The 25,810-nt window shown below is 35.4% G+C and overlaps 1 protein-coding gene across 3 annotated transcripts in view; it reads right to left on the bottom strand.

Annotated features, from left to right (window-relative positions):
- Window positions 1–25,810, bottom strand: part of LOC118621157 (muscular LMNA interacting protein) — a 251,384-nt gene that overhangs the window by 37,543 nt on the left and 188,031 nt on the right. For all 3 annotated transcript variants that reach the window (XM_036248472.1, XM_036248473.1, XM_036248474.1), the window contains 2 exons: window positions 25,425–25,553; window positions 1,251–1,454 (listed from right to left, as the gene is read on the bottom strand). In XM_036248472.1, coding sequence (XP_036104365.1) covers window positions 1,251–1,454; window positions 25,425–25,553 — 333 coding nt within the window. The remainder of the gene's footprint in view (window positions 1–1,250; window positions 1,455–25,424; window positions 25,554–25,810) is intronic.

Here is a 25,810-nt window from a genome sequence, read left to right as displayed (position 1 = left end):
TTTATCAGAAAATGGTATTTTATTAGCAGAATTGTTAATTCTATTTAAGAGCTAAATGCATGTCATAGATGTTGTCAAGCATTAAACCAGGAATAATTTTAAATAATATAGAATCATTAAAAATAATGTATTTTCTCTAAAATACTTCTTTTTTTCTAGACCAAAAGTAGGAAACAAACAAAGATCATTAAAATGTCATCCCAAACCTGCCAAAAAACATTTTGTTTTCAGAAAATGAATATTTTGAAAGTTTAATTCAGGGTTCATTATTCAGTTGTGATAGATGCTATTAAATATAAACAGCAATTTTTTCCTCATATAATTGTGTTCACTTTTTAGATAATTGTCTATATTTAGACTGAATTCACAAATTTTTTTTTCAAAAAAAAAAAAGATTCAGGGCCCAATAATATTGTCCCAGAGCATTCTGGAATATATGGCCTTGATTGATTTTTAAGTATAGAGCTACATTTCATAGGATATAAAAAAATTTGAAAAATAAATTTTTTAAACAATATGTCGAATTTTCAAAAATCATTTAATTGCAGATGGATTTTGACAGGTCAGTTCTTTGAGGAAATGTTTAGAGTCTGAGAGTCTATACTCACCACGATGTCCTCAGAACAGCTAAGGGCACTTATAGGTAAGCCTGGTGTGGTATTGGCTGCTTGCCTCTAATTGAACCTTTATGATTGTGTTCCAAAGCAAACTATAAATATTTTTGCTTGTTTTTTAAATATATATACATATTTTTAGATACAGAACACCTCATTATTGTTTATGTATCCCATCAGTGTAAATTATGAGGCAGTTAGATGCATTTTATAGATACTTGCTGAAATTCTAAGTATTCTTTGCCCATTAACTGAAGTTATAAATGCTTCCTGCTCAAGGCATTGCAATTGAAAGAAGCCTTTTAAGAACATAAAACTAAGAACAGAAGATAAATTAATAATGGCATCTTGTAAGGTTTTAGAAAATGTCTTGGGATTTCCACCCTAGGTTAGAACATGAAACAATAAAGAATGCAAATCAGGGAATGACTTTGAAAAGAAAAACAAATATTTAATAATTTCCCAAGGTTAATTATTATTCTTTGGTAAAGCCACGTGCATTAACACAAATATTTAATATTCTTAATGTAATTAAATATTCTTAATGTATGTTTCCTCCACAATTAAGTTTTAAGATTTAAGCATAAAGAAGGTTCACAGCACAGAATCATTTTCATTTCAGCAGGGAATTCTCACCTTATTAAACGCGTTGTGACTAAACAGGGTGTGGGAATTCTCCTGTTCGTCAGTCAGTGAGAAGGACACATGACTGAAGGGTCCAGGGGTAAGACAGTCGGCATGTGAGAGGGACTGTGAATGCAGCAGGGACTTAGCAGGAGGATAGAGTCTAGTCTGATACAAAGGATGGAGAGAAACAGGCTTGTGAGGGACTGTCACATCCTGGGAAGAAGAAACGCATAAAGAGTATGTTAGTGGACAAAGGTCAAACTCACTTGGAATTGACTCTAAATATTATAGACATCATGTCAGAATTTCTTACTAGTTAGAAGAAAACCTCTTCTCATACTCAATTCCCTCACAAGACATCTGCTTTTATAGTGTATTTTTTGTCTCTTTCAATAACTCCTGTCAGTCTCCCACCTCCAGCCACTTCTTCAGAACTGAATAAATACCTGCAGTGTCTCCTACAGGGTGCCAAGTTTTGCTATTTTTGAACGTATTGAGAAGAGAAATTTCTAGGGAAGAAGAGAGCTCGTCCCAAAGGGGATAGATAGAATTAGAAAGTGTTTATTGAAGATGGAGGTAATAGTGTAAATTAATTGCAGGGTGCTTGTAATTGGTTGTGGGAGAAATTGGGGGAGAGAGCGGAGGGCACTACAGAGGATATCAACATATGATCAGGGGCAAAAATACTGTTTTAATTCATGGGACAGCAAGTGGTTGAGATGAGCTGAGGAATCAGGAAGAGGTGCGTCTAGAATGAATGAATGAGGTCTTTAATTCCTGACAATGTGTTACTGTAGAAAATGAAGATAGAGCCATCAAATGAGTTCAACTGTGGAAAGGAGAGGTCATGAGGTCTAACTTGAGTGGGTCTATAACCTAGAAATAGGATCAATTATCCAACAACTCTAGGGGTAGGAGCTACCAGATAAGACCACTGATTACGTGAAAGGAGCAAGGAACCCACAAGAGTGGGAAGTCTTAAGCCTACAAATTAAAGTTGCAAAAAGGGTCTCTCTACATAAATATCTATGAAAGAGAAGGGCGCCTTTTGCAGATATGTAAGTACCTCTTATATTTCAAGGTAAATTCATTTTGCCAAAACCATGTATTTTTAAGCCATTGATTGATTTTCTAAAATTTATGCTGAATGTATTTGCTGTATCAGTAGATGTCTCCCCACTTTTAAAGCAATAGATTCAAAACTTACTTTGCAAACTTTAAAAAATTCTCAGAAAATTTAAACAGGTTAGAAAATTATAATTGTAAGATATGTAAGTTTGTAGAATTGAGGGGTTTAAACCCTCTATACCTTGAAATGGTGACAAAATGTGTTTTATGTTTATTAGTTTTTGGTTTGTGCTTTAAGTGTTTATTTTACATATCAAGCAAATAAAAATAATTTGACACATACACTATTATAAAAAAGATAACACCCTATATACAATATTTTGCATTTTATTTATTTTATTTTTTTCCACTTAACAGCTTTAAAATATTTCTATGTCAGAACATGGAAGCTTTGGATTTCCTACCGAGGCATGTTACTGAGTTATCACACTGATTATAATTGTCATTCAGTTGATTCTCTTGGAAGCTCCAGGTACATCACCTAAAATATTAAATCACTTAACATAGTGATAAATTTACCTCCTCTTTCTTTTGTCTAATTCCATTGGCTAATACCTCTACCATTTGTTTCTCAGTCAACTATTCCATTATTCTATCAACAATTACATTTTTTAATCAGTGTGAAAAGTGATTAATATTAAAAGCAGAATAGCAAGCATAAGACTAGATGTGTAAGAAAAAGGCAGTGTTGTTGAGGGTTGAAGGAGCCTAGGAAAAGATGAGCTGAACAGTCTTTTGTTTATATTCTGGCTTCAGCTTTTCATGGAGAGTTTAAGAACCCATTCTGAAGACATCAGGAGGCAAACCTATAGTGATCCATGGGAAGCAGAGGGTTTCCTACACGGGGGAATCTGACAGGGTTAAGGTTGAACCAACTAGGAGGAAAGCATGTGGTGAGTTGTGCTGCTGTTTTATGCTTCTAGGATTGCTGTAGCTGACCTCCATCTCTCAGGAGTCAGGTCAAACTTGAACACATCTATAGGTAGGGTCAGATGGTACCAGCTACTCCAGGCAACAGGGCAAGGAGGAGAACAGAATTTTATCCTCACTTGGAAAAACCAAAGAGAGCTAAGAATCTTGGCCAGGCTCATTTACATTCTCTGGTTGACACTACAGGACAAAAGTGAAAGGGGTCTTGGTAGTGGCAGCTTCAACATAGACATCGCTCGGGCACCTGTTCCAATCTGCGCTAGTTGTCTTCTATGCTTTGTATCAATCTCATCCTGTGATTCTCCTTACCAACTTCCTGGAAATCTTCTTTGCCTATCTCTTGTGTTTGGTTTCCTCTTTCCAGTACCCCAGATCTTTCTTTTCTTGGTTTCTCTCATATATAATGGGCTCCAAAGGAGCTTCCTGGGGGAAGGGGTGTGTTAGAAGTAAATTTTTGACATCTTTCAGGTAAAATTTTTCTTTTGCCTTTTCTTTTAATTTTTTGAATATAAAATTCTAAGCAAAAGTATTTCCTTCAGAATTTTGAAAGTATTGTTACACTGGAATGGTGTTACTACACTGTTACTATTTATTCATTTTAAAAAATTTTTTATATTTATGATTTCTACAATTTTTCTGTTTTCCAGTTATTTTTTCTCTATGCTAATAAGTTCCTTTGTTTTGCTTTACTTATGCACAGAAACTTGTATTGTCCTTAAAATTTTTATGTTGAATATTTAATTGATTCACTTTTATTCTCTTATTTATTAAGCAAACTAAGAGTTATAAATTTTCTTCCATGGACTATTTTAACTGTATCCCATAAGTTCTAATAGACAACACTTATCTTTTGTTTTCCACGTAGAAATTTATTTTAAATTTCCTCTTTAGTCTAATAGTTTGATCTGCTTAGATTATTTTCCACATATTTATCATAAATTGAAAAATGACTTAAAATGTTTTATAATCAATATATTTTATTTGCCTTATGAGTGTTGCTGTTAAAATACTCTAATAATGACCAGCCAATGTGGCTTAGTGGTTGAGCATCAACCAGTGCACCAAGAGGTCGTCAGTTTGATTCCCAGTCAGGGCACATGCTCAGGTTGTGGGCCAAGACCCCAGTTGGGGGTGTGCAGGAGGCGACCTCTCAATGTTCTCTTTCATCAATGTTTCTCTCTCTCTCCCTCTCCCTTCCTCTCTCTCTATAATCAATAAATAAATTTTAAAAATTAAAAAAAAAACTCTAATAATTATATTTGCCCTGTAAAGTTTATCCTTTAGCATATAAGGGGGTTTTATTTGTCTTGTTTAAGAAATTTTTGGCCTGAATTCAACTTGCCCATTGTGAAGATTACAACCCCTCCTCTCCTTTTGTTTGTAGTACCTGGAATACTTTATCTTCAACTGTTCCCAATCACTTTGCTTAAAAGTCTCAGTTTAAGAATTGATTTTCTTTGTTATCCAGCCTGGGAGATTTTTTGTTTACTTTCTTTCTTTCTTTTTCTTGTTTTTTTTTTTTTTTGTCTTTATCTCCATAGTAACTAAATCTTTCCTGGACTAGATGTTTTTGCAAGAGGTTCATATGTGGAAGGTTCCACTACTGGGGTTGTCTTTGTGTTCAAAGATACAAGCTTCATGCTGTGAGTTTATTTAGACTTTAATTTTACTCAAATAATGAAACTCAGCTATACAGTACTTGACATAGCAACTTGTCTGTGTCCAGACTGCCACAGAGAAAACAGCCTCCTGTCAACAAGACTGCTGTGTGATTCAAGGTATATCCTCATCTCTCTGTTTCTCAGAGCAAAATCAGGTCAGGGGATCTCTGTTGCCAACATAGGCACCCACGCAAAACAAGGGATTTGGGGGTGTGCATATTAAGGTATATCCCACACATTCAAAGTTTGGGGTGTGTATATTAAGGTGTATCCCACACAGTCAGGATTTGGGGTGTTCATACTAAGGTGTACACCATACAGTCAGCATTTGGGCTGTGCATATTAAGGTATATTCCACACATTCAGGATTTGAGGGTGTGCATATTAAGGTGCACCCCACGGTGTTGGCCAACTGCCCTCCCTCCACTTGCCTCTTCTCTGTGCTGGCTTTCACAGCCCTTTAGTTGTCACCTAATTGTGTTTCAATAAGAATTTGTGGTTTTGTTTCTCTTCCTTTTTGCTTTTGAAGATCAAGATGACAAAATGCAATTCATTCCTGACTTCATACCTGTCCTATTCCAATCAGGAACCCCATTTGTATTTTTGAAAAACAAATATTCCAAATATTCATAATGCATTTTGAAGTTTGTCCCTCTTTAAAACACTTTGCCATGAGATAACTTGAGAACCTCTGAATGATTCAAAGATTTTCTTGGTCCTTCTCCATCTCATTATTGTAAAGACATATATATAAAGATATATATTTCTCTATTCCTGTATTTCTATTCCTATATATAAGAATCTTTACTATATATAATTATATATGAATGTCTACATTTTCTTTGTCAACATAGTTTATCTGTGGATGTTGTTTAAACTGCACTCTGATTCCACACTCTTTATATATATATTGTTGATTATAGCTTCAGTTTTCCCACAGAACAGTGATTTTATTAAAGAAGCCATTTTCTTTAGTGAATAAATTTTCTCTGGCTTAATTTTCCTTTAAGCTCCTAAAATGTCACATTTCATGTATTTCATCTTTAGAACACAGATGCTATAAACTGAGAATATTTTAAAATCTATACTTTGATCTAACTGCATGATAAAACTCCAATATATTGTAAATTGCTCATTAATTATTGTTTGAAATCTTCAGAGGTGTTTTCTGTGCATTTCCTAACAGTATTTGACAAAAAGAAATGAATTTCAGTTTATCATTCTATTGCTTTCTTGTGTATTATTTTACAATGTCTACTGCAGCAAGAACATACATCTCCCCAAATAAACTGGGTTCTTCCTTTTCCCTTTATAAAAATGCCCCCATAAAGACTTTCACTGTTTGCTCCAGTAAAACTTTAAATATAGTATTCAGTAGTAAACATTACTGAAAATTTCACAGCTTCTCCATGTCCTGGACACCTACTTTGTACATGTCACACAAATTACAAAGCCAAAATACAAGTATTTGTTAAAACTCAAGGCAAAAATATAAACTTAGGGTTAGGTATATTAATAGTGAAAGTAGATGTAAAATCTTATTCCAAACAATTTAATAATTGCAAAAAATTGACCTACTTCTTGTTAAATTCAATAGGTTATTAGTGTTTATAATTTATATTTATGGCTGATAACAAGCTTACTTATATCGGACACAATATTTTGTCACCTCTGGCATTTCTTGTTATTTATGCCTATATTAGTAGTGATATATTCCGTCTAGATTATTTTGCAGGAGATTTTTAAAAATCAAGTCATTTGCTCATTTTATGAAGTTTATTTCGATTAAAAAATAGTTAAAATGTTTAATCATATGTCCAGCTGGCATATAAACTGCAATACGTTGCTACTGGCTTAAAGACTAGACAACTGAGGGCTCGGCCACTGCACCCAGTTAGAGAGCCCTGACACTCCCCCAGAAATTCTCAGACTATGGGTGAGCTGTGACTGTTGAGCACTCAGATCTATAAAGGAGACCAGTATAAACCCATATAATACAGCAGTGCTTAAAATCTGTCTTATGACTTTAAGTTAGGAGTTGGCCAACATTTTCCATAAAGGTACAGTTAGCATATATTGTAGGATTTGCAAACCGTATGTTCTGTCCCACTTACTGACACTATGGTGGTGTGAACGCAACCTCAGACAATACATAAATGAACAGGCTTGGCTGTGTACCAATAAACTGGTTTATAGGAATGGGTGGTGCATCAGGCCATAGTTTGTGACCTCTATTGTAGGTTTAAAAAATAAAAACACTAACAAAATCTTTATGATGTCCGACCTGCATCCCACTTCACCCTAATGAATTATCTTGAGGTTAGTACGTGTTACTTTGGAGACCACTGTTTTAAATGATGCCTGAACAATGAACCACATTCTACACTGCTTTTGCATTCAATAGATGAATCTTTTAATGTTCAGGTTTTTGAGGGAAGGGCAGGGATCACAAAATTGTCTTGTACATGTTTCTACCAGTGAGATATGCAATAGTTATTTCTGATAAAATGCTTTAAATTGCTTTCACTTAATTAAGAAGTATCTTCTTCAATATAAAAATACTTAGAGAACAAATTTCTCGAAATAAAATGAGCTTTACTTAGGAGCTTGATTTTTATTTTGATTGACTATAGTATTATATCCTGCAAAATCTCAAGAACACAAGAACTTATAAAGCAAATAATATTTTTTTTTGTTAGAAAAAACTTGACAAATATGCAGTGGATAAATTAATTTAGCTCTGTTTATTAAAGAATTACAGATACTGCCACATTCAATATTGAAAGAGACATCAAAAAATTAATGCTACAGCCATATCGGATGCATTTACCGCTCTAGAAAAACCCCACTTCTACTCAGCCATCAAGTCACACTGTTTAACTTCAAAAGCTGTTTTCAATGCAACACTAACAAAGGCTATTTTAAAGTACGACGGGCTCTTTTTATTAAAGTCTGTACATCTGAGACTCTTTTGTTGCATCTTGGTATTTTAAAATTGCCTGCTTTCCTGTGGTTTGGAAATGAAGAGTGAAAATCCACTTTCTCTCTGCTCCTGCTGTCCCTGTGCCTTCGGGAACTCGGAGCACCACTGGGTGAAATTACTGGAGCCTTCAACTCCCTCCTCTCTCCCTTCTTCACAACTCTTTGGTCAAACAACACATATTTTTAAATGGAGAATTTCCTTTCAGCTTTCCTTTCCTGCCTAGAGTTTATAACAATCAAAATTCTGACTTATAGCATTTCTGCTACAGTTTTCATTTAAAACAGCACCCTGGTCATAAACTCAAGAGCAGTTATGACGTGTTTCTTAAAGAGTGACTCCTTCCACCAAAGATATATCAACATTTTACAGATGCTATCACAGAAACCCCAAATTACCAAGAGATTCTAATAGCCTACATTTTATTACGATCAAGCCAAGATAAATTAGATCTCTCAATTTTGAACATATGGCATAACTTCTTGCTTCAAAGCCCCAATTTTGAAGAATCCATATACATTTTAAAAACAGACATATTTAAAGTAACACAATCTATTTTGAATCCTGATTTTAACCAAAAAAAAAATTGAATTTGTGAGGTATAAGAAAAGATAGCATATTCTTAGCTATTTCAAATCTCCTACACAAAATACTGTTTAAAATGATTAAAATATCATTTGGAGCTAGGCTTTGGATTAGTCTATGCAAGTTTAACAGAGCAGATAACATAGATAACTGTGAAGATATTTAAATTTATTTTTAATCGTCACCCGAGGATATTTTTCTATTTATCTTCAGATAGAGTGGGAGGGAAAGAGAGAGAGAAACATCATGTGAGAGAGACACATCAACTAGTTGTCTCTCGCATGACCCCAACCAGGGCAGGGTATGAACCACAACCAAGGTATGTGCATTGACCAGAATCAAACCCACGACTCTTTGGTCCAAGGGCTGATGCTCTACTGCTGAGCTAAACTGGCCAGGGCAAGTGTGAAGATATTTAAAAGGGATATGCTCAATGAAAAAGAAAACGAAACTACTTTATAATCCATCACAGTGGGTTCTAGAGGGTTAAAATGCTGTTTTATGTTTTCCTGGACATATAGTATAGTTTCTTCTTGTCCTGTGTTGCTGACCTAGATGAGTTTGGTAGAGAGGAGCAATTTATATTGAAGAAGTTAGAAAGTAATATATAAGGGAGGCATCTGTGATTTCTCGTAGTGGTGAGAAAAAAGAGGAGAATATATTTGGTGATAACCTCTTTCTTCCAAAGTTACAGTGATTCTAAAGGAAATAACAATAACAATTAACATTTAAAATAAGCATTGCCTTTAGTGTCCAGAGCCTTTTCACTATTCATTTAGTGAGTATTTAGAAATAATTTCCTCACAAATCGGTATTAATATGGGTACAATTAGAAATGAGATTAACAGCCCCATTTTTATAGGATAAAATGAAGCACAGAGTTGATCTTCCCAAGATCATACAGAGCCTCTTGTGTTCTGTACATTTCATTCTTTCAAAATGTTTCTCTCCTTTGCAGGACACAGGAAAGCCAAGGGTTCCAGAAACCAGTAGCAGGGATAGGGTCCCTAAATGGATTAGAGGACCAGAGGACCTGGACATGGAGTGGGAAGACAGAGTCTGAAGGGGACAGCTTCAAGTGAAGAAGTACTGAAGGTTGCAGAAAGATTAAGAGTAGCAGAAAGGAAACAGTGACCAAGGTTCAGAATATTTGGAACCCACTAGAATCAAAGCCCTGTGGTTGGGGGGAGAGGGGTAGCTTTATCTCCTGTGGCATCATCTACATCTATCCCAGAGCCTGACACAAATATTAAATGGTTAAATATTAAGAACAGAAAGACAGAAAGTGAGTGTGGAGAGAAGTAGTGACACCCCCCACCAGGAAACCACAGCGCTACTCAGCACGGCAAGGACCACATGCCAGGAAATACTTTCCAGTCTTTTCACCCCATAGTCCTATACTCTATGGTCCTTCCACCAACCCAGGAAACCAAAGCTTAATTCCATATTCATGTCTCAGGCTAGGATTTTTGGTGGTGATAGCTAAAGCAGAATTTCAAAGCAAAAGGAAAGAGTCCATTTTTGGAATTTGAGTTTCAAAATTGCTTTTGGAAACCCATGGCAGAGGTAATACGGGATAGAGAAAGCATTTCTGTTTCAAAAGTCCAGGATTCAGGACATCCAAACTCTAGAAGAACACATAATTAATCAGAGTGAGAGTATAAAAAGTGTGGTTATCATGAGGGGAAAAGACGAAGGAGAATATGGAGAAAATGGAAGGAAGCAAAGAAATGAGAAGTCCCAGAATGTGGCTGAGAAACGTCACGCTGTGCTATACCTTCACAATTGGGCTAGGTCCTGGCAAGGAGTCGGTGGAGTTTAAATAATCCTTGATAAATTGTGGAGGTCAGAGATTAGAAAAGATGTGTGTGTTGAATTCACAAGTAAAACTGGATGAAATGACAAGATTCACAAATTTCTCAGTGTCTACTCTGCTATGGGACCCACAGGAGGTGGGGGGGGGGGCTGCTGGGTGTATCTAGGGAGGAAAAGGAGCCCTAAGAGAGTCACTTTGAGAGTGAAAAGAGAGTTTGGAAACTGGCTGGATTTTAGAAGAGATTCTTTGATCATAAGAACTATTCTATTTTACAAAATGGTATAAAATTTTCCAAATATAATAAGTTTCTTTAAGACTTTAAGAACACATTACTTGCCCTGGCCAGTTTGGCTCAGCAGTTAGAGTACCGGTCCGCGGACCAGAGAGTTCCAGGTTCGGTTCCCACTAAGGGCACGTACCTCGGTTGCAGTTTGTCCCTGGTCCAGGTTGGGGTCATGTGGGTGGCAGCCAATCAATATGTCTCTCTCATATCAATGTTTCTCTCTCTCTCTTCCTCCTTCTTTTCCTCCCACTCTATCTGAAGATAAATCCAAAAACGTCCTCGGATGAGGATAAAAATAAAAACAGATCATATTACTTGACTGATACCAGTAGATCTGACATACTGTGAGGAGATGGGATCTTTATTAAAACACAGAAAATCAAACCATTGTGTTCTTCTTGACTTGTATGCCCCTCACTAATTACTTCAGGAACTCCTCTATCCCTGTTAGGACAGCTGGGAGAAGACCATGACTTTATTATTTTGGGGTAACATTTTAAAGCTTAAGATACTCTGGACACAAATATGAGCTAATTTCTACTTCATTGATCCAAAAACAGAGATGTCTTTAAACTGTTTTTTTGTAAAAACAAACAAAACACTTTTACTACTTTGAAATTCTCAGCAGGTTGTGTACATACAGATAGGTTTTATATCACATCATTACAAACATCTTCATGTTACACATGAATAGATTCATGTTTCATTGAATCTATTATTGTCTTAACAAGGAATTTAAGTGAAAGGGCTGATGTTCTGCAACTAAATTATGTTTCTTATACAGAGCCTGTCACCTAATCTCACATTACCTCCCAGAGAGAAATAGAAAAGCAAAAATTATCTCCAAAGTTTATTGCAAGGATTATCCTAAAGTCTTTTGTGATTATGGTGTCTTGTGCACTGAAAGAATGCAGAATCAGGGAATCCAGAAACACCAAGGACTTGCAAAGGAATCTTCACTTTCATATAAAAAGCACCTTTGTTAATTAGGTTGCCTACTTAGCATTGAGGATATTTGCAACAAAAATAGTTGTCAAATTTTCCAATGCAAACACACACACACACACACACACACACACACACACACACCATGGTTTTAGTTTAAGGAAAAGTAAAGCAAAATTATTCAAAGGGAAATAATGGTAATACATTGATGATTTCTAAATACTCTACAGAGAGGAAATACATAGGATGTAATTTTTAAAGAAAGAAAAAAGTCAAAATAAAAGAAGATTCACTATCCCAAACTGCTCAGTCCAAAAAGAAAAAAAAAAAATTACAGTAAACTGCATGGGGATGGATACTGTTTGTCATGATTTTGACTTAAACAGTAGATTAAGACTTTCCATCTCTACAAATTTATGTCTTAAGTAAACCTTGCAATTTTTTTTATCATGCAAGGATGTAAAATATCAGGAGGATTTCAATAATATTTAAATACATAAACATGGAATTTTAGGGCAAGAAGTCACCTTCAAAAGTACTTGTACAATGTCCGCATTTTGCAGATGTGTAATCAAGTCCAGTATCAGGAAGGACTTAATCCAATACCATGCATGTTAAGAGTTCTCATACAGACTGCCTGACTTAAATTTCTCTTTTAGTTGACTGCCCTGGTACCTAACAATTGGGGAAATGCAAGGAATAAGACAGGAGAAAATCTAGAAAGATAGAAAAGCCATAGTTTTGCTGAAATGTCCAGAGCCAATAAAATGTATGTCCCTTATCAAACAGGGCTATCATTATGAGTAGAGGCTACATGGAATGTGGGAAATTCCATAAAAAGAGGCTTACTTACCTACTCTGTATAAAACAAGTAAAAATTTTCTTAGTTAAAACACAAAAAGAAAGCATCTAATCAACGCTTGTTGAACTAAAATGCCCTTAGCAGGGACATTATTGAGCTTCATTAATCATAGTGTTCTTGGACCTGGAAGGCAACCCGGATATGGTCTAGTCCAGGAGTTTTCTCTATTGATATTTTGGGCAGAATTTATACACACACACACACACACACACACACACACACATTTTTTTTTTTTACACACACATTTTTTTTTTTAATTTTTTAACTTTGGGAGACTGTTCTGTGCATCGTAGGATGTTTTGCAACCTCCCTGGCCTCTTACCCCACTGAATAACAGTATAATAGTAGCACTAACCTTCCCAGTCATGACAACCATAATGTCTGGGACATAATCACCCTGGTTGAGAACCACTGGTCTAATCCAATACCCTAATTTCATCACTAAAGTTCAGGTTTCACAAATGCACTGGGTGGAGCTGGTTAAATACACTATCCAATACCATGCATGTTAAGAGTCCTCATTGGACTCTTAACCCACATTGCAGGGCTCTTTATATAAAACCAAGCTGCTCTCATTTCCCTTTTGTTCAGTCACAAATCAAAATGAATATGGTCATTAGATCCTGCCTGAATGCAGCCTCTAAAATGGGAAGGTGAAACTACCCTGACCCTACTATATCTTGTATAGGGTCAGTCATTTGACCAAATGCAATTTATGAGAGTATAATACTTCCTGGAAACCTTTCAGGCAAAGATTGAGCAAAACACCTCTGTTTTTCTGAACTTACCCAAAGGAGTAAATATTGTATATAATTACTTTTATTTGAGCAGGTAAATTTGCTAAGCCTGTCAACTCTACTAGATAAAGGTAACTAACAATCCAGTTCCGGGTTAGTTGTTTATTTTCTTATCAAGTGTAGTTTTCTATTTTCAAGGGAAAGTAAGATTATTTTTAAATGTTAAAGATCCAAAGGTCCATAAGACAAAATGATATTTGGCTGGCTGGCCTACAATAGATTAAATTTCACTTAAGATATCCATATATGGAGATTAAAATATTATTTTGAAAAACTCCAAAAACCTACAGCTCTCCTGTCCCTAAGAAATTACTGATTTTGAATTTACAGAATTTTATTTCTAGGTAGCCTTTGAAATAAAGAAAAATACCTTTGGCCCCGCAGGTGTGGCTCAGTGGTTGAGTGTTGACCCATGCACCAAGAGGTCACGGGTTCCATTCCCCGTTGGACACATGCCTGGTTGCAGGCTCAATCCCTGGTAGGAGGCATGCAGGAGGCAGCCAATTGATGTTTCTCTCTCTTCCTTCCTGTCTCTCTAAAAAAATCAATAAAAACGTATTTTTTAAAAAGAAATAGAGAAAAATACATTTTTAAATTTGATTTTATTTTTCTATATAGTATTTATTTTATTTTATTTTTTTTTATTGATTAATTTTTGTTACAAATGATTCTTTTTTCCCCCACTGATTTCCCCCTCCCCCTTCCCTCCCTGCCCCTTACCCAGATTGTTGTCCATGTCCACTGTTCATGCATACATGCATATAAGTTCTGTGGTTCATCCCTCTCTCACCTCCCCACTCCTTAGGAGATTGTCCTCAAACTGTTATGTTCATTATATTCCACAAATCAGTGAGATCATATGAAATTTGTCTTTCTCTGTTTGGCTTGTTTCACTTAGGATGATACTTTCCAGGTCCCTCCATGTAGTCTCAAAGGATAAGAGATCTTTCTTTCTTACCGCTGCGTAGTACTCCATTGTGTATATGTACCACAGCTTTTTAATCCATTCGTCTACTGATGGGCACTTGGGCTGTTTCCAGATCTTAGCGATTGTAAATAGTGCTGCTACAAAGATGGGGGTACATATATTCTTTCTGATTGGTGTTTTATGCTTCGTAGGGTATATTCCTAGAAGTGGGATCACTGGGTCAAATGGGAGATCAATTTTTAATTTTTTGAGGTGACACCATATTGTTTTCCATAGTGGCTGCACCAGTCTGCATTCCCACCAACAGTGTACTAGAGTCCCCTTTTCTCCACACCCTCGCCAACACTTGTTGTTTGATGATTTGTTGATGGCAGCCATTCTGACAGGTGTGAGGTGATACCTCATGTTGTTTTGATTTGCATCTCTCTGATGATTAGTGATGATGAACATTTCTTCATATGTCTCTTAGCCATTTGTATGTCCTGTTTGGAGAGGTGTCTATTTAGTTCCTCTGCCCATTTTTTAATCGGATTCTTTGTCTTCCTTTTGTGGAGTTGTATGAGCACTCTATATGTATTGGAAATTGACCCCTTATCTGATATATCATTGGCAATTATGCTCTCCCATACAGTGGGTAGCCTTTCCGTTTTGATGATTTATCTTTCGCTGTGCAGAAGCTTTTGAGTTTGATGTAGTCCCATGTGTTCATTTTCTCCTTTGTTTCTATTGCCTTAGGTGATGTGTCAGTAAGAATTCTGCTGCGTATGATGTCTGAGATTTTGTTGCCCACAGTCTCCTCTAGGATTTTTATGGATTCATGAGTTACATTTAAGTCTTTTATCCATTTTGAGTTTATTTTGGTGTAGGATGTAAGTTGATGGTCTAGTTTCATTTTTCGGCAAGTAGCTGTCCAATTTTCCCAGCACCATTTATTAAAGAGGCTGTCCTTACTCCACTGTATGCTCTTGCTACCTTTGTCAAATATTAATTGAGCATATTGCCTAGGGTCCATTTCTGGTTTCTCTTTCTGTTCCACTGGTCTATATACCTGTTCTTGTGCCAGTACCAGGCTGTTTTGATTATGGTGGCTTTGTAGTATAACCTGAAATCTGGTATTGTGATCCCTCCAACTTTGTTCTTCCTTTTCAAGATTGCTGTGGCTATTCGAGGCCTTTTTTGGTTCCATATGAACTTTTGAAGTAATTGTTCTAATTCTTTGAAGTATGCCGTTGGTATTTTGATGGGGATTGCATTGAATCTATAGATTGCTTTGGGTAATATGGACATTTTAATGATGTTAATTCTCCCAATCCATGAACAGGGTATGTTCTTCCACTTTTTTACATCTTGCTCTATTTCTTTTTTCAAAGACCTGTAGTTTTCTGCGAATAGGTCCTTTATCTCTTTGGTTAAGTTTATTCCTGGGTATCTTAATTTTTTTGCCGTAATGGTAAATGGGATTGTTTGCTTAGTTTCTCTTTCTGTGAGTTCATCATTGGTGTATAAGAATGCCATCAATTTCTTGACATTAATTTTGTATCCTGCTACTTTGCCAAATTCATTTATTAAGTCTAGTAAGCTTTTGGTGGAGTCTTTGGGGTTTTCTATGTACAGTATCATGTCATCTGCAAATAATGACAATTTCACTTCCTCCTTTCCAATTTGGATCCCTTTTATTTTTTCTTCCTGTCTGATTGCTGTGGCTAAGACTTCCAGTACTATGTTAAATAGGAGTGGCGAAAGTGGGCATCCTTGCCTTGTTCCTGTTCTTAAGGGAAATGCTTTTAGTTTTTGCCCATTGAGTATGATGTTGGCTGTAGGTCTTTCATATATGGCCTTTATTTTGTCTAGGTATGATCCCTCAATTCCCACACTGCTGAGCGTTTTTATCAGAAATGGATGCTGGATTTTGTCAAAGGCTTTTTCAGCATCTATTGATATGATCATGTGGTTTTTATTCTTCAATTTATTTATGTGGTGTATCACATTTATGGATTTGCGAATATTGTACCAGCCTTGCATCCCTGGGATGAATCCCACCTGGTCATGGTGGATAATTTTTCTGGTGTATTGCTGGATTCAATTTGCTAGTATTTTGTTCAGGATTTTGGCATCTATGTTCATCAGGGATATTGGCCTGTAGTTTTCTTTCTTTGTTGTGTCTTTTTCTGGTTTTGGAATTAGAGTTATGCTGGCTTCATAAAACGAGTTTGGAAGTCTTCCTTCTTCTTGAATTTTTTGAAATAGTTTGAGGAGAATGGGTATTAGTTCTTCTTTGAATGTTCGGTAAAACTCCCCTGTGAAGCCATCCGGGCCTGGGCTTTTGTTTGCTGGAAGAGTCTTGATTACATCTTCAATTTCTTCTGTTGTTATTGGTCTGTTCAAGTTTTCAATCTCTATCTGATCCAGTTTTGGGAGACTATGTGTTTCTAGAAATTTGTCCATTTCGCTTAGATTTTCGAATTTGTTGCCGTATAATTTTTCATAGTAGTTGTTAATGATCTTTTGTATTTCTGTAGGGTCAGTTGTTATCTCTCCTGATTCATTTCTGATTTTATGTATTTGGGTTCTCTCTCTTTGTTTCTTGGTGAGTCTAGCTAAGGGTCCATCAATCTTGTTTATCTTTTCGAAAAACCAGCTCTTTGTTTTATTGATCCTCTGGATTGTTTTTTTGGTCTCTATGTCATTTATTTCTGCTCTGATCCTTACTATTTCCTTTCTTCTACTTGCTCTGGGGTTTTCTTTTTGTTTACTCTCTAGTTCTTTAAGTTGTGAGGTTAGGTAGTCTATTAGAGATTTTTCTTCTTTTTTGAGGTAGGCCTGTAGTGCTATGAACTTCCCTCTCAGAACTGCTTTTGCTGCATCCCATAGATTTTGTATTGTTGTGTCCTCATTTTCATTGGTTTCCAGGAAGTTTTTGATTTCTTCCTTGATTTCCTCGGTGACCCATTCATTGTTTAATAACATTCTATTTAGCTTCCATGTGTTAAAATGTCTTTGTATGTTCTTCTTGCAATTGATTTCTAGTTTCATACCATTGTGGTCTGAGAAGATGCTTGTTATAATTTCAATCTTCTTGAACTTGTAGAGACTTAGTTTGTGCCCTAACATGTGGTCTATCTTTGAGAATGTTCCATGTGCACTTGAGAAGAATGTGAATTCTGTAGTTTTGGGGTGTAGTTCTCTGTAGATATCTATTAAATCCATTTGGTCTAGTGCTTCATTTAGAGTCTCTGTTTCCTTGCTAATTTTTTGCCTAGAGGATCTATCCAGTGATGTGAGCGGGGTGTTGAAGTCCCCTGTTATGATTGTACTGCTATCGATTTCTCCTTTGAAGTCCTCCAATAGTTTTTTAATATATTTTGGTGCTCCTATATTGGGTGCATATATGTTTATCAAGGTTATATCTTCCTGTTGGATAGATCCTTTCAATATTATGTAGTGGGCTTCTTTGTCTCTAGTTATGGCCTTCAATCTGAAGTCTATTGTATCAGATATCAGTATTGCTACCCCAGCTTTTTTTTCCTTTCCATTTGCTTGGAAGTTTTTTTTCCATCCCTTCACTTTCAATCTATGTGAGTCTTTTGTTGTGAGGTGGGTCTCTTGTAAACAGCATATAGATGAGTCTTGCTTTCTTATCCAATCAGCTACTCTATGTCTTTTTATGGGAGCATTCAGTCCATTTACATTTAAGGTGGTTATTGATATGTACTTATTTATTGCCATTTTTGTTTAGTGTGGTTCTATTTTTCTTCCCATTTCTCCTGGTAATTACAGCAGTCCTTTTAACATTTCTTGCAGTGCTGGTTTGGTGCTAATGTACTCCCTTAGCCTTATTTTGTCTGGGAAGCTCTTTATTTGACCTTCTATTTTGAACGATAGCCTTGCTGGGTAGAGTAGTCTTGGATTCAGATCCTTGTTTTTCATGACCTTGATTACTTCATGCCATTCCCTTCGAGCCCGTAATGTTTCTTGTGAGAAGTCAGCTGAGAGCCTTATGGGGTTCCCTTTGTAGGTAACCTGTTGCTTATCTCTTGCTGCTTTTAGGATTCTCTCTTTGTCTTGAATTTTTGGCAGTTTGATTACTATGTGTCTTGGTGTGGGCCTGTTTGGGTTCTTCTTACTTGGGGCTCTCTGAGCTTCTTGAACTTGAATGCCTTCTTCCTTCACCAAATTAGGGAAGTTTTCTGTCACTATTTCTTTGAATATATTCTCTAGCCCTCGCTTACTTTCTTCTTCTTCAGGGACTCCTATGATACGAATATTATTACGTTTCCAGTTGTCCCACAATTCTCTTAAGCTCTCTTCTTGTTTTTTAATCTTTTTTTCCTTTTGGTTTTCTGATTGGTTGATTTCTTCTAGCCTGTCTTCTAATTCACTGATCCGGTCCTCAGCTTCCCCTACTCTGCTTTTTAGACCTTCCAGTGTGTTTTTCATTTCTGATATGTCATTCTTCATTTCTTCCTGTTGGTTTTTCATTTCCAGATGGTTTATTTTCAACATTTCTATGTCTTTACTCATGTTGCTCATGTCCTTACACATGCTGTTGAGCTTCCGCAACATCATGGCTCTAAATTCTAGTTCTGTTAACTTGCTTAACTGCTCCTCATTTATTTCATCTTCTGTAGAGGTCTCTTGATCTTTCATTTGGCTTTTGTTTCTGTTTCTCACCATTTTCGTTATCACAGTGGGCTTTGGAGTCTGCCAAGTTTTCCCAGTGGGTGTTGGTGTTTTGCTGTTTGTGGCTCCCTCTCCTGGGTTTGGATGCACCAGGGAGGACCTACTTTAATCCCGCAAGTCCCCTGTTCTCCGGGAGTCTGTGAGGCTCCAGCCGAGAGTTTAGCAGGCTATAGCGTTACGAGGGCCCATGCAGGGTGGCAAGGGAGGCAGTGGGAATAATTTCCCGCTGAGTTCCCCGGTCCCGCCGAGTTCCCTGGGGGCCAGGAGTCTGTGCGGCTTCAGCGGAGAGCCTAGCCGGCTACAGAGTTCCCAGGACCGTGCACGGTGGGAAGAAAGACGGTAGAGTTAACTTCCTGTCTAGTTCCCTGGCCCCTGCCCAGACCGCTGCGGACCCTGGGCTCTCGGTCCCCTCTCCCGTCCTCGCAAGCCTACCAGGATGAGTGGGTGTTTCTGGTTAAGTGGTCCTCCAAGATGTCTTTCTGCTGCCCTTTCCTGACGGTTTGCCTTTATTTTCGTTGTAAATCCAGTTTGGTCTTGGGAGACGGTCTGGGTCGCTCCATTCACTTCGCTGCCATTTTTTCTTCCCCCCCTCCCCTCTTTCTTACAAGTTCTAGTATTTATTTTAAATGACCTGTTTCACCAGCCTGATTTTGGTTTTCTAGGCTAGACTTCTCAAGCTGTCTTTGTTTATTTTAGAGAATTTCAAAAACAGTTTATTTACCAGTTTTAGTTCTCTGCCTAATTCTCTCCTATGGATTCTTTTTTGTTGTTGTTGCTCTTCTCATTTGGATTTATTTTATCTGCCTATACATCCTACTTTAAGTTATTTTATCTTGGATCAAAGAGAGGAAGACAAGTTCTGAATTCTCTTCACATAACTCATCTTCAAACTCATATACCTAGCTGTGACCTTTATATCTGTAATCATTTAAAGACTGCCTAATTTCACCCACACTTCCAAATATGTAACATCTCCAGTGATTAGAGATTACAACGTGTTTCAAATGCATCAATCTTAGCACATATATTTAAATAATACATCCAATTTTTACTATATCCTCCTCTATTCTACCTTGACTCCACTCACGAGTCAAAGAAAGTGCTCAGTAGAGAAAATAAAATGACAAACCCTTCACTCTGACTGCACTGCCTATGGACACTTATTAATAACTATTCTTCAAATCATTTTCAGGCAGTTGTGGAATTAAACCTGTATATTGAGGGAGGGAGGAAAAAAATGTAGAAAGAAATGTAGAAAACTAGAGAGGGGCACTAGTTTTATCCAAATTGTCTTCTATACCATAATACAAAAATATGACAAAGGCATGTGATTGTCACCACCTACAGTTCTATTCACAGGCTGACCTTGACCCAAGGTTCAAGGAGAAGTTTTGGAAGAGAAACTGCTGTGAAGTAAAACATAAGAACAAGTATTTTTTTTTTCATGCCAACAAATAAAACTAATTTTCTAATCCCTGAATAACATCTACTTTAGATATTACTTAAAATTTTTACACAGCTACCTTATCTCTATAGACATTCTCATTGTTGTTTAATATTTTTCAGATAAAACTACTATGAAGTGTTCATTCTATTTAAACAAGTCCTTATTTTAAAATCGGGGTAGTATACTTTCCATGATAAGTTCTAAACATGGTAATGGCCCTCTCTCTTAGATAAAAAGATATGGTGACATCATAGGTAAAGAAAACATAGAACACATATACGCAAACCTCTCAGGCTGTCATTGTTTCCCAGTAGGTGGGGGCAGAGACTGACACTGCAGAGTCACCAAGTATTTGTTAAGCAACTAGTGCTTCAGAGCTTCACCAATTATTAGAATTCAATTGCTTAATTATTAGAAATATTGAATAATTCACTCTATTATGATAGAATTAGCAAATAAGTCTTTGTGCGTTTTAAGATTTTTAAACCTACATAAGGCAAGATAAGGGGGACAGAAAAGTTGTCTCCCTCAGCAATGTAGACACTGCAACAGAAAATTGTAATCCTTTAGTTCCAATCTTCCAACCTTGACACATACACAAGGTCAAGAGAAAGCTAAAGCCTAAAAAAGGAAGAGATGAAATCCTAAGTTTCAAGAAGTGATACTTTCCGATTATATCCTAGAGAAAAAAGCAAGTACTATATAAGATTATTTTTAAAATATATATAAAACTAAGAAAATACTTTATTGTATTGATGATAAAGTATTACATGTAGTACTTAAGGTGTTTATTGTAAATTGTCTACTACCCATTACATATGGAGGGAGGGAGGAAGGGAGAGAGGCAGGGAGCAAGTGTGCCAAAGTAAAGAAAAACTCACAAGGATTTCATTACTTGGACAAACAAAAACAACATGGCAAAAGTTAGAGAAGCCAAATCTCTGACCTTAACCCTTCCAAAAGAAATGTAACAATATAAGGAATTTCAGTCCACCCTCCCCTGCTACTTTAAAACAATTCAGCAAACCACTTAATCATTCCTAGACTTAAAAACATTAAACACTTTAATATGAAAAATATTTCTTAATAAAAGATCATTTCATGACAAAAGACAATGAGTCATCTTGATTGAGAAACAAATGTTGAAAAAGTAGCAATTTGTGGCAAAGCCAGAGGTCATTCAGAATAAAGGGCAATATTGTCAGTTTCACCTCATGAAAAAGGTATTTGCCCTGGTATATTTATGCATAGGTGACATAAAGAAGTAAAATTGAAAGTCACAGTAGAAATATAACTTGATGAATCATTAGAAATCTGAAAATCACCCACATAATCATCAAAGTTTAATGTCAAGCACAGAAAGTTTGGGAAAAAGAGAAGCAAGTCTTATGGCTAAGAATAATTGGGGGGGGGGGTGATAATAAATGGTCATTTTCACACATCAACATATCATCTTCCCCATTGAGAAGAAAGTTTGAAGGAAAATAAAATTTAAGAAGCATATGTACTGGGAAGCATTATTTCTCATTTATAAAAAAAAGAAAATAAAGAAAATAGTTCTGGGAAAATCACATGATACAACAATATTCCTTCTTTAATTCTTCCCCAAACCTTCTTTATTTATTACTCTAGGGCTTTAAGAATAAAATGACATACCCAATATTATGGGTTGAATTACAAATTTATAAAGAATGAGAGAAAATATTTTATATAACTAAGGTTTGCAATTACTTTTTATATTGAGTCTCTTCCATGAAAAAAATCAACCTTTATTTAATTAGATACATTAAGTGACCAGAAAGCAATCAATATATTTTGCAAACTCATACGTAGTCAGACAAACTAAAAACCATTCATTCAGTCCTTTCACATCTTCATTTTCATCAGTGAATTGATTGTATTATCAATAGAACTATGCTTCAAAGCACTTTATAATTTTAAATCCATATGTGGAGAGTGAGGGTATTTTGTAGTAATTCGATAGGACTACAAAATAATATGATAATAGATTTAAAAGTAATTTCAGAAAAACATAAATTTCATTATGAAGAGTTTTTGTACAAAAAATAAATTTTTTTTCACCTAATTCAGAAAGAAGCTTCTCGGCCTGTGACATTTTGATTTAAACGTAGTTAATTAATAAGTCTCAATTGCTTGATATGCATGTGGTTTTAGTTCTCAGAGGCTTTTTCCAGACAAATGTTCATTTCTCTATCAGTTTAAAAGGCTGCCCAGTTGTACCTTCTTAAGCTACAGTAAATGCATTTCCGTCTGGCCTCATCATCTTTAGTGTCTGATGTTTTGCAACAGAGAGTTTTGAAATCATACTTTATGGCAGTGAAGTTGCTAAGGGAAATTTATTGACTTAACAATCTCATTCAACATCTGTCATGTGGAACTGTCCCCAGCACAGGCAGATTAGTGAATGTTAGCTGCTTCAATTTGGCCCAACATTCTAGCTAAAGAATTTTTCATTACATGGGTGGGTGATATCAGCTGAGTTTGGAACCATTCAATTTACTCTATGGTAGCAGAAGAGAACACATTAGTGACTAGGACTAAATCTTCTATTGAATTGTTCTGATGAAGTAGCAATGCAGAGATTATAAATTGTTATTACTCAATTTATTTTTCAAGTAGATCTAAGCATCTACATTTGTGAGCTGTCTTTGGTATCTAACTCCATTGCAGATTCTAGTCCCAGAGAGTTTGTAATTGAAGCTCAATATAAAGAGGCAAGTTGAGTTTCTCACTATGCAGGGACCCTATGGTTCTATCATAATTTCTCCTCTCAGGCAAGGTCAAGAAATAAGACCAGGGAATGTTTGGAGTTCACTATTAAGTTGTATACTACAGTTCTTTCAATTCCAGCAGTCTGCAGACACTCATTACTTCCCACGTTCCACACAGAAATTGGGATACACACAATAATAAATTGGTTGAAAGAAAATATAAGTAATACTATGTCTGCAGCACCTTAATTGCAAAATAGCTCAAATTTTCACCATATTATCAGGAAATGCATAGGTTTATGTTGTACATAAACAGACCTTTAAACTTGCTAAAAGCAAAGCAAAGAAATGGCAAGTCCTTTTAATGACAATTTCCTACACTTGAAAATGAAATTTATCATTTCAGAGGGCAGCAAATTGTGATAAATTATAGGTAGATTAACTTGATATTCTAAAAAGAATCTTGTTTAAAGTAAAATCCATAAATTTGAAATTACAATACAAGAGGAAAAATTAGTATATTATAGCATTAGATCAGATCTTAAAGAATGTAAGTTACATGAATCATATGTGAAATTTATTTTAACTATTGGCATTTTGTCATATAAGAATAGATTGCTCTTATAAAGTTTTATCATGATCTTATACTATCTAAAATGTTTCAGGAAACCTCTAAAAGGTTAGTGTCATGCAAGCAATAGATATGTAATAAGTGTTTTGTTGATAATGGAAATATCTTTCTTAACGGGCATTTTCATTTTTGTTTTGTGTGGAATTAGTTAAAACAACCCTGTATTTAATTCAAGTTGGGAACTATATTTTATTCCCTTAAATGCAAATAATTTCCTCTAACTGTCATTTTCAATGTTCCTCAGTGCTTTCTAAAAAATTTTAATTTATCAAAATCATGTCAGTCTTCAAAAAGTATATACAAATAAACAGCAAATATTATCATCTCTGCTTTATAAATAAAAATTATAGTTAATCATAAGGAAGTATTTATAACGAACTCTTTCAAGGCTACATAGGTACTTCGGATCCTGTCAGAGTCGTTCTTAGATTTTAAGTAACCCAAATTTTAGAATTTGAAGGCCCTTTAAAAGTACCGGACCCAAATGCCTTCTTTTATATATTAAGAAACTGAAGCCTAGAGAGAGGAAACAACTTGCTCGAGGTTATGAAGCTCATCTGTGGCAGATAAGATACTCCTTTACGTTTTATGAGTATAGATGTCATTTATATTTTCAAGAACATAGTTATTTTCAAACTAAAACCTAAAAACAGTATATCACCTTATATTCTTTATAAGACTATTTTATTATAGATTATCAAATGTGGTGATCTTACGTGTCTTAGTTGTATCTATATTTTTGGATTGCTTACATTGCTTACTAATGTAATGTTTAAGATATATATAACCCATGCCTATTTGTCGCATTTTTTTAATCCGAGGATACTTTTTCATTGATTTTCAGCTTGAGTGGGGGGGTGGAGGGGAGAGAGAGAGAGAGAGAGAGAAAGAGAGAAAGAGAAACACTGATGTGAGAGAGACACATCAGTTGGTTGCCTCCCACTGGACCTCAACTAGGGCCAGGGATCTAACTGCAACCAAGGTACATGCTCTTGACTGGAACCCAACCCATGACTCTCCATGGGTCAATGCTCTAACTGCTGAGTCAAACTGGCCACGGCTATTTGTTGCATTTTAATAAGACAAATAAATATATAAAGTTTTTCTTTGAAATAAATTTATAAAGTTTTATATTGTATAAATGTATTTTTTTTTTTTTTTCCCAAATATCTAATAAAGCACTATTGAAAACCTTCCATTATACTTCCTCCAACATATAGGATATAGTACAGGAAAATAGTATATCATTTTTACACAAAAACCAAATGAACAACAAAGCCTTAAATAACTTGAGAACCTATCTTCTATCTAGTGTTGCTCAGTCTAGGGGATCACATCATCTCTATGTTAATATTAATCAGAACAAAAGAGCTCTTGTTGAATGCATTAATAAATCAAATCTAAAATATTACATCTCTTCAAAACAAAAGGATTTTAGAAATAAGAATACAAAAAAAAAAAAAGAAATAAGAATACAACACCTATATGATACATCCAACCAGTGACTTTGTGATGTCTTTATAGAGAGTAATGTCTTGGTCTCCAGAATAATATCAGTAGTATGTAGAAAAGTTTCAAGAAAAAAATAAAAAAACATTGAAATATTTCAAAATATCATCCTGGAAATATATAAGAATTTATTTTTATCATGCAAAAATTGACTAAGGATACGCCATTAAAGTAATATTTTCTTGCATATACTATATTCATAGAACTATCTCTATATTACATATAGGCATTTATCAAAATAGCAAAGATTTTCTTATATGTTTACTCACCTGCTCAGAAAAGAAGTCACTGTTATCTTCTAAATATTTACTGAAAGGGTTGGGTTCATAGACTTCCTCCTCTCTTTTCAGTAATATTTTGGACTTTACAGGTACTGGGCGAATTACTCCAGGTTTAGTCTTCATGAACATCAAATAAATATTTTTTAAAAATAAAGAAATAAACACTATTAAAATGAATAAATATGTGTATTATTAAGTCATTTAAATGTTTTCACAAAAATTTGTGTTTTTTAAATTTTAAAAGAATTTTTCAAATACAGAAACACAACCTAGAAATCAAATTTTAACTAATGTAACTTTAGTTTTTAGTTAACTGTTACAGCAATCAACTCATAAAGACTTACTGTTGTGATGGTCAAAATGCAAACTTTTCT

The sequence above is a fragment of the Molossus molossus genome, unplaced genomic scaffold (assembly GCF_014108415.1).
Source record: "Molossus molossus isolate mMolMol1 unplaced genomic scaffold, mMolMol1.p scaffold_m16_p_8, whole genome shotgun sequence".
Taxonomy (NCBI): domain Eukaryota; kingdom Metazoa; phylum Chordata; class Mammalia; order Chiroptera; family Molossidae; genus Molossus; species Molossus molossus.
The sequence above is the reverse complement of the archived record's forward strand: the minus strand, read 5'-3'. Positions and strand labels throughout refer to the sequence as shown.